The sequence below is a fragment of the Rhinolophus hipposideros genome (assembly GCF_964194185.1).
Source record: "Rhinolophus hipposideros genome assembly, chromosome: 11".
In the NCBI taxonomy this organism is placed as follows: Eukaryota; Metazoa; Chordata; class Mammalia; order Chiroptera; family Rhinolophidae; genus Rhinolophus; species Rhinolophus hipposideros.
Window position 1 is genome coordinate 58,895,078 of NC_138057.1, and position 14,131 is coordinate 58,909,208.

General features: G+C 36.5%; 1 protein-coding gene across 1 annotated transcript; it reads left to right on the top strand.

Moving 5' to 3' along the window:
• Positions 1-917: 917 nt before the first annotated feature.
• On the top strand, positions 918-11,273 carry NIPSNAP3A (nipsnap homolog 3A). The gene is made up of 6 exons (XM_081065651.1): positions 918-1,092; positions 3,298-3,508; positions 5,265-5,423; positions 6,949-7,098; positions 10,241-10,327; positions 10,420-11,273. The coding sequence occupies exons 1-6, from the start codon at positions 1,033-1,035 to the stop codon at positions 10,494-10,496; spliced, it is 744 nt and encodes a 247-aa protein (XP_080921777.1). The 5' UTR covers positions 918-1,032; the 3' UTR covers positions 10,497-11,273.
• The last annotated feature ends 2,858 nt before the right edge of the window (positions 11,274-14,131 follow it).

Sequence of the window (14,131 nt, forward strand, 5' to 3'; positions counted from 1 at the left end):
ATGTATCATGTGTGTAATAATGTAATTTAATTAGTAAGAAAAATGTGAACATTTAATATAAAGTAAATTAATAATGTAACAATGAACTATTATTAACGTAAGCATTATCAGATGTGGAAGTATATTTTGGGGGAGTGGCATATAAGAGAGCTAAATCCTCATTTCCCAAGCAGTCCATATACCTATACCTGAAAATATCAAGAAACATCAGAAAATGTCTATAGTTTGGAAAAAAGGAAACAAGCATTAGAAGAAACAGAAAAATATTGAAAGTAGTTACTCTGGGGACCAATGATCACAGAGATAGGACAATATCAGAGGTCAGCTGTTTTGCTTTTTAAGGCTTAAAAAAACTATTTAATTTCAAACTATGTATGTTTAAATTTAACTTTTACATCTAGTTCGGTGCCTCCATTCCTCTGAGCTCCTGAGAAATACAATCTAAATCATTATTAGGAGCCACCCAAGGTAACGGTGGGAGTGGCGATAGGGAGAGAGTGCATTTAATCAAGAAAATGAAGTCCCCGTGGTCTTCAGCGGTATGTACATAGCGAATAAAACTTAACCTGGCAATAACCCACGATGTTAAATGCAAAGCATTACACATGCACGCATCCATACATCCCTCTCAGTGGACACACCCACTCGCACACCACACAACACCTTCTACGAATTGCACATGGGAGTTGAGGTGATGGGCTCAGGAAGTTGGTACAGGAATGGCCTCAGCATTCAGCTAACTCCAACGTCACTTCTGACTCTTGGGGTTAGAATGTTGGAGGAAACAAAGGGGAACCCAAGGGTCCAAGCTAACACCAAAAGCGCCTGGAGGTAGGACCGCAGCGGACACCGAGAGGCTGGGGCGGTCCGGCCACGCCCCACCGGAGGCGGAGCTACAGCCGCCGAGCCCCGCCCCGAGCCTGCGTCTGCCAGTTGTCCAGTCGCTTCCCCTTCCCAGGCGCGAAATCAAAAGAAGAGGAATCTACTAAAACATACCGGCTGGCTGCCCTTCTCAGCACTCCGCGCCTCATCATGCTCGTTGCCCGAAGCAGCCTAACTAAGGCTCTGGCCGCACGGACGCTTGTGGCTCAGGTACCCGCTGTGGGGACGCGCCCAGCCCTTTCCTGAGCCAGTGGGGGGCGTTTGCTGGGAGCGCGCGGGCCCGCGCATGCGCAGCCCGGGGTCGCGCGCCCACCCGCCTCGTGCGCCCAGACCTGCAGCTCGCCGTGTCTCTGTCCGTGGGTGCCCACGCCAGGCGGGGTCAGGAACCTCGTAGCAGATATGATGACAACAGACTCATTTAGCCTCAGATGGGACATGTACAGGACCACATTTCTGTGATTCAGCCTGAGCTGTTGGGAATTTGCTTACTCGGGAACCCTAACCAGAGCTATTTTTCCTTTCGATGCTTAGACTTTCCTCCTTTCTCGGGGGACAGGATAGTAAAGAGGGTTAACCTAGGGGCTGGTAAAGACTGAAGACAAGCCTTTACTGGCCCTTTCACCCACGATGAGCAACACAGGCTTGAGCATTCTGATTCTCTAATGGGGCGGGGCCAAGGATTATGCCTCACAACTTCGTTCTGAACTTTGATTTTCTAAAGGTCTCTCATAAATGAAAGTTATTGGTGCCAAAAATGAGCCCGAACTTGAGCAGAAGGAAGCCTGAACCACTCATGATTCCTCCAGCATAATTTTACTTTCTGGCATGAAACAAAGATCACCTCCCCCCCAAGCAAACACACATCTCGCTGCTGGTTAACCTTTCACCGGGCTTCCCCTGCTACTGTTTGTCCCGGGAAAGATAAAACTATGTGCCTTTGACCACATAGCTGTTTCCAAATACAGATGATTCCCTGGAAATCAACTTGCCAAAAGCAGTTGTTAACGAATACCCTCGTTGTCCCATTTTCTGACATGTTTTATTTATGGTGCTTTTTAAACTACACTGCTCAGCAGTTGTGTATTTGCATAACCTTCTCTTCTTAGAATTCAGTGAAAATGACACAAAAAGCATGTCAAGCAAACGTCGTAGCTGCAATTGTTTTTGGTGGGAATACCTGCTCTTCAGGGAAGCTTGGACACTTGGGCAATAGGAACATAACTTTAGTCATGAGTAGGATGGACTCAAGTAGATAATTAGAATTATGATATTTTACACGACTAAATAAAATACATAGACACTTGTGTGTGTGTTTTAACCAAAAATATGTCAGAAGTACTTCTTCTAGTTTGTCTAGTTTCATTTGACGTACCATATAGTAGTATAAGCCCAAAATTTGTTCACATTGTGTTTGTACCAAAACTTTTAATAGGTAATTCTGATTAATCAGCTTCAGAAAATTGGCAGGTAATAACCAAACCTACGATAAGATGGATCTGTAAACCCAAATACCATATGAGTGTGTATGTGTACACACACACACATATAAATATATGGAGGATAATTTCTAGCAGGACATTCCTACCTAAAATTTTAACTTCACTCAGACTTGGAACAAATTAGAACAAAAATTTATATAGTGAGTAACTGACTAATACAAAAAGAACTAATAGTTCTTAAGGACATTTCCATCAACCTGTTATAATTGGATAAATTAAATGCCCTTCTTCACATTGCATCTGTAATTAAACCTAATAATGATTCAGACGATTCTTTCCTGTTGATTTTTCTCTGATAGCATTCATACAGTCTACTACCATGCTATAATGCGATTGGATAGATGATGGCTTCCTTTCACATTAGTTACAGTCCAGTCTTTTTTTTTTTTTTTTTTTTTTTTACCAGTGATCCACTTCCCTGGATTTAGGAAGTACTTCAACCTGGACAGTGATTTCCATTTTTACAAAAACTTGAGTTTTCATGATAAAACATTTTTATCATGCCTGCATATTTTATAAAGTTCACTTAAATGCATAACTGTAACACATGTAGTATTGACTACAAATAGAATATTGACTAAATAAGGTAAAACATTTGTAAACATATTGGAATCCTAATTGTAGTTCTTGGGGTAAGGGACTGATTAAGACCCCAGTGCCTTCAATTAACTTTTCACGGAAAGGTGGCTCTGGTGGACCCCAGCTAGGAGACAGTAGCTACATATTCAGCATACTTAAGAGTAGTTATCTTTATTGACATCACTTTAAACAAATTTCTATGGGCAGAGGACATCAGAGGTACAAACATGGATTATGAGTCTAATGAGTGTCCCTTGTTTCCAAATTCAGATTTGGTTGTAACATAATATTATAAATTCTACCTTCCCAAAATTTAAATTTCTTTATCTTTCTTCAGGCGTGCTCATCTTTTGCTACAGGCCCCAGACAATACGATGGAACATTCTATGAATTCCGTACTTACTGCCTGAAACCTTCAAAGATGAATGAGTTTCTGGAAAATTTTAAGAAAAACGTACGTCTTCGGACAGCTCACTCTGAATTGGTTGGATACTGGAGTGTTGAATTTGGAGGCAGAGTGAATAAAGCGTTTCATATTTGGAAGTATGGTATGAATCATCAGCTTAAATATTCAGTACAGATTTTCATTCTGTTAAATGTCACACGTGACTTGGTTCTTGGATCTGTTACTATAAATACACACAGGTTAAATTAAACTTAAAAAGCAGAACAACAACAAACAAAAAAAAGAAGGCAAATCCATTGGTTATTCTTCCCAATGGTATACCTCTAACAACTCCTTGCTCAAATCCTTATCATGAATGGCATCTCTTATTTCAAATAATAAAATTGTGAACTGGATTTTAATTCTCAGAAAATTTAGAGAATGGTTCATTATAAAGATAATTTATGAAAAATTTAAAGCATTGATCATAAGAGCCCCAGCGGGTTAAGATCATAAAAGGAGGAGAGAATTATTTTTACTTACTGTTGAAGCTACAGCTGAATATCAGGATTCTTGTGGAAACAATTAAAACATGTAGGGGCCTGAGGGCAGTATAGGTTGATGAGGATGATGGTTAACTTCTAGGCATCACCCAATTCTGAGATTTAATAATTTGTTATGTTTAGGGAACCACATTTGTTTCATCTGTGCACCCCAGGGTTTCAGAGCATTCACTATCATTATGCTGCTCTCCGGAAAGGCAAAGGAATCAGAGTTGTCCCCATACTGAAGCTGAACTACCCCTATTTTAGTAGAGGAAGGAGAATGGGTAACAGGAATCCCCAGAGTATTTGTTACTCCAGTGTCAAATCCTTGTGAAGTCTACATCAGGATTTGATGATATCCAGAGAACTTTTAATAATTTCATTTAGTGTTTGGTCATATAAAGTACTTCATTTAATATGAAAAGTACTCATTCTATACTTAACATGGCCATAGGTTAGGGGTTTTCCCTTTTGGAATAAAACAAATCTAATTTAAACACAATTTATGCTTCAATTTGCAACAGGTAGAATCATGTCCCATTAAAAAAATTACTAGTAAGGTCCTGGTATAACTTATTTAAGCAATGAGATGGGCGTTATTCTTTATCTACAGCATAAACTATAGAAAGCTCTTTTACTGTCAGTCTTATGAGACCCTACTAGTAATATAGTACCAAGCCCATTTGTTAGTAAATGTATATACCTGTTTGTGTAACAAACAGAAGAGAAATAGTACTGGGTAAAAAGAATGGGTGATAATAAGTAAGAGAATCAGCACTCTTTCTTTGGAAGCTGTTTGTTCAAAGAAGAGGATGCTGTAAACATGCATCTTAATTTATATTGAATTTATTAATAATTCAAGGTGAACTTGGACCTGACCACCATCACCACCAAAGAAAAATACTCATTTTTCAAAAGTGGCACTATAATTTAAATTTCTCAAATTAGTAGGAATAGTTAACATATATTGAGTACTGACTAGGTGCCAAACACGTCTAAATTCCTTTCATGTACTAATTCATTTAATCTTTACAACCCTGGAGCTATAGATACTGTATCACTGTCCTCATTTCACAGCGTAAGAAACAGACACAGATTCAGTAACTTACCTAAGTCACACAACTACCTACTAAGTAGTACAGCCTATAAAGCTCACCATGTGACATCATTAGTTATGGACATCTCTACTCCCCTTTTAGACCATGAGGAATGTGGGGAAAGATGTCACTTTTTTTTTTTCCCCGTATCGCCAGTGATATAACACAGTGTTCTTAGGTGGCCTCAACATCTGCTGAATTGAATGAAATCCTATAAAAGGTCTAGGTGATTTTAAATAAAAAACTTTTATTTTTCTTACTCCTTTTCTTCCCATAGATAATTTTACTCATCGGACTGAAGTTCGGAAAGCCTTGGCCAAAGATAAGGAATGGCAAGAACAATTTCTCATTCCAAATTTGGCTCTTATTGATAAACAAGAGAGTGAAATTACTTACCTGGTGCCATGGTGCAAATTAGAAAAGCCTGCAAAAGAAGGTAAGTCCTTTCCTCTTAGTCACTTCGAATTTTGATGAAGAAATAACGAAGCCTTTGAAGCTGTGAAAACTAAGGTTCCAAAGACAAAGAATAAAATTATCCTTTGTTTCAGGTAGGAATATGTTATGATTATAGAGATGAAAATGAATTTGAGCTTTTTGCTTATCATTAAAACAATGAGCATTAAATAATGTTTTTTCAACTGGGAAAAGCTCTTAAAGTTAGGTGTGAATACAAAAAGTTGACCTGGGAGTAAAAGTTGAAAAGTTGGGGATTTGAAGCAGAGAAAACCTTTATAGGTCGGTGAAGGATAGTGTATGAAATTTTGTCATAGTATTTTTTTTTCACAAATTACAACTAATCTTTAGTATGTATTAAGTATATCTTTGCTTATAAGACTGACTGACTGGAGGGAATGAATTAACTTGAACTGTTAATCTCTATTACTATAGTTTAACTTTTTTGTATTCCTCTTTCTTATTTCTCAGTTTGAAAAGAATTACTAGATTTGTCTTCTCTTGCTGATTTCACTGTCTTGCTGACCTAAAGAAATATTTATCTCAACCTAGTTTTAAAGAAAAGTCAGATTTTTAAAAAGCATAAACTAATTTCAATTTTTATTTATTTATTTGTATTTGAAATTTATTTTCGCCATAATCTAAATTCTGTAATGTATCTTAGATTACAAGAGATTTGAAAAGTCTTATTTGGATCATTGTTCACCTAGACCTCCCCTCAGCTTTCAGCTTTATCGAAATGAACTAAGTGGCTTCTAGAAGAACAATGTCGAATCTTGGTTCTTTTCCTCTGTTGTTCATAATTCTCTAGTAACTTTATACTTTTTTCATTTTACTTCTCAAATCTTCTCATCCCCTAGTTTCTTTCTTTCTATCAGCACCATACTTTTTACCAGAAGGTAAAATGCTTTTCAACTGTTGACCTGGATATTTAGGAATAATAAAACCATCTCCTTCAGTTTTTTAGGAGATTTTTTGTTTGTTTGTTTGTTTGTTTTTTCCCATCAAAATTTCAGATATTACATTGTTTACTTGCTGTTACTGTTAGAAATGGAATCCCATAGGGAGAAATTATACGAAAAAAAAATTTCCTCTCAAAATTGGAAAAAAGGAAAAATAAATCAGAAAATACGTTTCTTACTCATTTCTTATCTAAAAGTGTAGACTCGGGAAGCTCAAAAATCCTAATCCTATTATGAATTCTCAATATTTGTTTTGTTGACAAATTTTATAGATTAAAAATATTTCAGATAATAGCTAGATACAGCTTCCTTTTTGTTTTGTATGATAAGCTTAAAAACTGACCCTTAGACATGGACAAGGACTTTATAAACATAAAAGCACGGAAAAATATTGCAAAGAATTCATAAATATGTCCATATAAATGTGTATGTGTATGATCCTCCATATTTGTGTATGCACATTAGCCTTCCACTGGAACCATAGTAACCTGATTAGAAATTTCTTAAATATCTTTTGTAAAATAATTATTTTTCTCCCTACTCTAGGAGTTTATGAGCTGGTTACTTTTCAGATGAAACCAGGTGGACCAGCTCTGTGGGGTGACGCATTTAAAAGGGCAGTCAGTGCCCATGTCAATCTAGGCTACTCGAAACTAGTTGGCGTTTTCCACACAGAATATGGAGCCCTCAACAGAGGTACGGTTGTCCATTCCGTCGATGAAATTACAAAAGATACAATGGAATACTATTCGGCGTTAAGGAAAGATGATATAGGAGCATTTGTGACAACATGGATGGATCTTGAGAGTATAATGCTAAATGAAATAAGTCAGACAGAAAAAGCAGAGAACCCTATGATTTCACTGATATGTGGTATATAAACCAAAAAGAACAAGACAAACAAATGAGAAACAAAAACTCATAGACACAGACAATAATTTAGTGGTTACCAGAGGGTAAGGGGGTGGGGGGTGGGTGATGAGGGTAAAGGGGATCAAATATATGGTGATGGAAGGAGAACTGACTCTGGGTGGTGAACACACAATGGGATTTATAGACGATGTAATACAGAATTGTACACCTGAAATCTATGTAAATTTACTAACAATTGTCACCCCAATAAATTTAATTAAAAAAAAATTACAAAAGATATTGGTGAACTACTAAGTTCCTGGGGTTAGTTTGTCTCTCTTTTTCATTATGGCACGTATTTTCATTTTTATTGACAAGTTTTAGGGTTTGGGTGGGGTTTTTTGTAATTTTAAGGTTATAAACACCTGTTTTCTTCTTATTTATTTAGAATGTTAACACCTTTTGAAGCCTTTTTCAAATGCTGAGCTGCTGTTTTCCATGATACATCAAAATGATAAAATCTGCAGAGCCTCTAGAAAATATCTGTTCTTTTTATCTTTTTTCCCCTCTTAATATACATTTTATTTGTTTTTCTTAAAAGTAACATTACTTGGGGTTAAGAGTTAGTCTCTGAATGAAAAAGTATTGCATATTTTTACAACTACTGAAAACATGGACATGCCCAAAGGGGGAAATAGACATTTCCCACTACCTAATGATAATACAGTCAACATTTTGGTCTTTGTATTCCTATGTCATTCATGTATCTATTCATGTACATATATATGAATGACATAGGAACAAGACCAAAACATTGTTTTATTTATACACATATGCCAGAAATATGCATATGCATAGTTAATAATGACTTTTTAATACTCTAGTGCAAGTATATACATCAGATAGACAGATAAGTATACATACTTTATTTAATAAACACCTAGTTGGGGCATTTAACTCTTAAAAGCTATTTCAGTCAGAATTTCAGAGAGTTTTTTTGTGGCAGACTCTAAAAAGAAGTGTATAAAATTTCTCTGGAAGGATAAATGACTAAGAATAGCTAATAAAATATTTGAAAGACTGATTATATCCATTTGCCTCCTTAACTTCCCTCCTTGAATGTCCTGGAGACATCTCCAACCTAACATATTCAAAGCTGAGTTTCTGATCTTTACCTAGAAATTTAACTTCTGCTAATAGATCCTAACAAAATATTCAGTGTATAGAAATATATATTTACAAGCTGGAAAATACATGAAGGGAAAAATTATGAAAATTATTATGTATCTATCTCACACCATATGCTAAAATATAGTTCAAATGGTTATAGATTTTAATGCAGAATAAAGAAGGAATAGAATTACTAAAATAAAATATAGATGAATTTATTTAATAACATGGATGAGAACTATATTTCTAAACCGAAAGGCAAATGAAGCAACGATGAAGAAAACAAATTCACTGACAATTTTATTATAAAAAGGCTCCATCTTCCTGCATGCCCCAAAACACCATAAATGAAATTCAAAAGCAAAATGAAAAATAAAAACTTATGCAAAGGTAAACATACAGATGATTGCTAAATATATATTAAAGAAGACACAGATTAAATTAATAATGAGATGCCTTTTTTCAGCTAGTAAAGACATTATATAGATATAGTATGAGATAGGATGGGAAACAATAAGTCCTCATACTGTGTGGTGTTCACATTGGCTTACTCTTCCCCCAAAATAAGTTTGGCAATACAAATAAACACCCTTAATTTTTAAATTGTTTTTGCCAATATTATAGGAAATATGCATAGGTGTGTCCGTGTGTTCAATTATGTAGGAAGGAAATTTCAAAGGATGTAAAATATATAGTGGTCGTTTGAGTGCTGAGATTAATGTTTATTAAGTCTCTATTTTAATTTTCTATAATGGACATGTAAAACTTTTATAAGATAAAACTGAAAGTATGTGCACACTTTTTAATCTTAAATTCATTCTCAGCATTGGAGAAGAATATGTTCAGTATAAATCAGTACTTCATTTCTAAAGGACAGTGTATAATATGTATACTATACACACATAAGTGTATATATAAGACATACTCCTTGATCCTCTTAGTTTGAATTTTAGGAGTTTGTTTTGAGGAAATAATCAGATCCAGACTGTTTAGCTTTGAATCATAGCTATACCACTTATAACTTGGTAATGTTGAGTGAGTTACTCTAACCTTCCTGTGCTTACAATGCTCATCGATAAAATGATAATAATAACCAACCAGCTAAGATTATTATGTATGAAGACTGAGATAAATCACGCAAAATGCTTTGATGTAGGCCTGTTACGTAGTAAGCTTCCAAAAAATGTTAGTAGTAGTTGTTGTCAATATTATTATTATGGATACACGTCGGGCTGCTCTAGGGAAGTTTGTGTCAGCATTGTTTACAATAAGCAAACCATTTGGTATGACACAAGGTATGTACATAACACACATTCATGTACATCATATACAACATGTATCAGTAAGACCCTAATTATATTTTACTTGTATTTTTTTAAGGAAAATACACTAAATATTAATAGAGGCTTTCTCTGGGAAGCTAAGATTATGCTACTTTTTATTTTCTTCTGTGTATCATCCAAACTTTTAGTAAGCACAATTTTTTATAATTTTCCTTTTTTAAAAAATAAGTAAAATGTAGTAGAAAGTAACTAAACCTGGGTCTAGTTTTGATAGTGTCTTTAGCTGCATTACTTTACTTGCCCTCTCCAGCTTCCTGTTTCTTCATCTATAAAGCCATTGGGTTATTTATAAATATGTCTTCCAAATCTCTGACCCCTCTGAAATCTTACCACAAACATACTTCGCTTTACCTTTTCATACTTGCTATTTCAATTTAAAGAATAAGCCTTAATGTTTCTGATTAATTTTTCTGTATTTCTCACTTGTAGTAACGCCGTGGTCTTTCAAGTCTATTTTTGGTTTATTTCTGCAGTTCATGTTCTTTGGTGGGATAAGAGTGCAGACAGCCGTGCAGCTGGGAGACATCAGTCCCATGAGGACCCCAGAGTCGTGGCAGCTGGTAAGCTACTTCACGAGGCATGGATTACTCCTAGGACATATTTGATATAGTCAATAACTTTAGATGCCTTCTTATACAATCTTTTTTTCCAGTGCGGGAAAGTGTCAATTACCTAGTGTCTCAGCAGAATATGTTCCTGATTCCTACGTCATTTTCACCACTGAAATAGTTTTCCACTGAAACAGGAAGCATTTCATGAATGGCCATAAGATGTATCTGCTAATGTTGTTTAAATTCTCCCAAGAGGTTCTCACTTTTATTTGAAGAAGGTGGTAAGTTAATTCGCAATGTGTCTGCATTTTTAAAGCCACTTGTGCTCTTTGTTTTTACCACCTCAGGAAATAGCTCTGTTCATTTTCCCCATGGCATTTCTATAGCTATGATACATTAGAGATAGATAGCTACCGCTATCTACTTCATGATGTTGAGTTTTCATTTCTTGCAGAAGATCTCTTATTCTCTATTTTGACAACCCTTCGCTTTATAGCTTTTTCTTATATTTCAATGTTTCTACACTTCTGTGCCTGACAATATTTTACAGTTATTTCCATGCAATGTCTATGTTTCCATTATGTCTGCTTTTTGAGATTTAAAAGAAATTTTGCAGTAAAATTTATTTTGTGATATCAATTGGATTCATAAGAATATTAGATCAAATATATTTTTCTACCTTGGAAAAGTACAGTATCACCTATGTTATCTGTATTATGGTTTTCACATTATTAGTCACTATAATTTGGAAAATAATGTAATTAGGTCTTAGTGTTAAAAATACTTCAGAAGACCTGTTTTATGTGCTGAAATGTGTTCATTTGTAGTTGATTTTATTAACTTTTGTTCATTTTGGATCACTGTTTAACAAAGATACTTGGATATCTATTTGTTTTAAAGAGATTTTATGGTTATAGAAAAACTTGCCCTAATAAAAGCCTGCATATCCATTCTGAAATTATTTTTTTTTTGCATTTTATATTTATATTATCTTCTCTGGAGTCTTTACTGTGTTGCCACAATGTAGTGACGCATTAATAATTTAGCAACTTTATTGTAAATGTTTAGTTACATTAAGAAAACAGCATGATAGTAATCCCAAAAGGACAGTTTCTTTAGTACCACCACAGACATGCCAAGGTTTTTCTTTAAATATCTTTAAATTCCATTTTAGTTGAGTGTCTCTGCCTTCTAAAACTAGGTTTGGTACTTCCAATCTCTCTTGACAGTCTGTATTTACAGCTATAGTATTTTCCATTCTAAAACATATTGTAAATATAAAAGAGTAGATAATGAATTAACTAAGGGGAATTTGGACAACAACGTACTGTGTGTGAGATTCCTGATAAAAGAAATGTTTAAAGGATTAAAAACAAAATGAAAAAATCAGAGAGGAAAGGTAAGATGGCGTTCAGGTGTAGCCTATACTATTAACAGACAAGAATCCAAGTAAAAGTTTTATAATCCAGCTATTGTCATGTTTTCTACTTCCCCTGGAAGCAGAACTATCTATAGTTGTGTATATTCACCATCTTCCCTTCCATTCCTTACCTGTTAAACTTCCTTAAGCCCAATCCCCACAGGCCTACATCCTTGTCAGTCTGCTCAAGTGACTCGTCTGAGGGTCACTAAGGACATTTATCTTACCAAATTCAATGGTCTCTCGCCACCTTTACCCTCCTCATCTACTCAGCAGTATTGGATACAGTTGACCACCTCCGCCTTACTGAAACACTCAATTCTGAGTGTCAATCTATGGCAGCGGTGTCCAAACTTTTTCAACATTTTTCACCAAGGGCCATATGCGGTAAAATACACAAACAGCCGGGCCACTCACTCAAGGTGAAGTACATATTGCCTCACCTGGTTTATTTAAGTAAACTAAATATATTTTTGGAATTTGCTGCAGGCCAATAAAAAATGGATCTGTGGCCTGCGGGCCGCAGTTTGGACACCCCTGATCTATGGCATCATACTCAGGTTTTCCTGCTCCTCACTGGCTAGTCCCTCTGTTTCCTTTGCTGGCTTCTCTTCTGAATGTGGTAGGGTCTCAGGGCTCAAGGGTATTCTTTGCTCTCTAGTTAAGCTAATTCAGTCCCAAGGCTTAAGTGCCATGTATGTGTTAGTGATTCACACATTTTTATCTTCTTTCCCATCCTTGCCTCAGAGCTCCAGTCTGAAACACCAATGGCCTTTTTAACACAACCACCTACCTAGTTTGGGTCAACAACTTGAAGTCACCTTGATAGCTCTTTCCTTCGTCCCCTACATGCAGCCCACAGCAGGTCCTGTTGGTTCTACCAATGAAATAGAGCCAGACTGTTATATTCTTCCCGCTGTCTGTCACTACCACCCTGGCCGAATCCACCGTCATCTCTTACCTAGCCTCCCTGCCGTTCTTCCCACTCAGCCACCATTCTTTCTGAAACAGAGATTAGGCCAAACCAGTACCTTGTTTAAAACTTTCCAGTGGCTCCTCATTGCACTAATAATAAAATCCAGCTACTTTCAAATGGCCTGCAAGGCTCTCCGAGCTCTGGTTCCAGCATCTCTGCGTCCATCCCCTCCCACTCCAGAGACAGTAGAATTCTCTCCCCCGCCTCCCAACTTGCCTAGCTTTTTCCCACTTGGGGCTTTTGTACCAGGCACCCTTTCTTCCAGGAATGTTTTTCCTGCAAACCTTCATCGGCTCCTGCTCATTTCATTCAGATCTGAGCTTAGTCACTCCTCAGACGGGCTGTCTCTGACTCTTCTCCATCGTTAACCCATTACCATGATTCATCTTCTTGGCATCTACTACTGCTGTTTACATTAATAACATTTGTTTGTCCACACAGCCATTGTGAATGTGAATATAACTTCTCCACTGCAATTTAAGTTCATTGGAGCAGAAATTGTTCTTCTTCCTCACTGCAGCCCCAGAACCTCAAAAAGCATCTGGCACACAACAGAGTTCAATAAATATTTGTTAAATTATTGTATAATGATGCCGAACTGATTAGGACAATTTTAAGTGATGCCCAACTTCACCAAAAAGACCCCTTTGCCAGTGACGAGCCATGTAACGGGATCAGTTCCTTATCCTCTGAGCCACAATTTACTTATGTCAAATGGTACACCTTACCTTCTCGGAGAGGTATTAATTGAGGATTAAATGGAGTGCCTGACTACACAGTAAATACTTGGAAGAGGTATTTTTGTTGTTGTTTTTAATCTAAATGTTTAAATAGGCTTTTCTCTAGACAGAAGAATGTTTTGGTCAAGACTTATGGGTAACATTTTCATCTAAATTCTCATTTTTCAATATTTTTTTTTCTCTCCCTCAGTGGTGATTTTTCACAAAGAAACAGTTTTCTACCCATTTCATTGAAGTCACTGTAACGTGAATTTCAAAGGGGAAGGACTAAGCTGTGATGCTGATGACAAGTGGTCAGCCAGGTGCACACAAAGCTAAATCTATACCTTAGGCAAAGGACTGCTCGCTGGGCATCATCCCAGCCATTCAGAAGAGATCACCAATAGAGCCACAACTCCAGTGTGCTGCCTAATAGGGGCTGTTTGACTGGTGCTCTTCAAGTACTGAAATAAACAGGCATGTTTCTAAGACTGATTGTTAATTAGCTGTGAAAAATACTTCCACATGTTTCCATCAGAGCACTACATAATCTCCGGCATAGATTGCACAGCACTTTCTACAGGATTAAGGGAAGGCACATCTGGTATTAGTCTCAGTATCATCTCTCTGCTCACACTTTTCTATCTTCCCTGCATGCTTGCCCTTGCCACCATGCCCAGCACCTGGCCAATACACTT

What these genes read in the sequence shown, in the direction of transcription:
- NIPSNAP3A (XM_081065651.1), top strand. Translation starts at nt 1,033, where the DNA reads ATGCTCGTTGCCCGAAGCAGCCTAACTAAGGCTCTGGCCGCACGGACG. An exon ending in AGAAAAGCCTGCAAAAGAAG is followed by an intron (nt 5,424 to 6,948) that starts GTAAGTCCTTTC and finishes TCCCTACTCTAG; the next exon opens with GAGTTTATGAGCTGGTTACT. An exon ending in CCCCAGAGTCGTGGCAGCTG is followed by an intron (nt 10,328 to 10,419) that starts GTAAGCTACTTC and finishes CTTTTTTTCCAG; the next exon opens with TGCGGGAAAGTGTCAATTAC.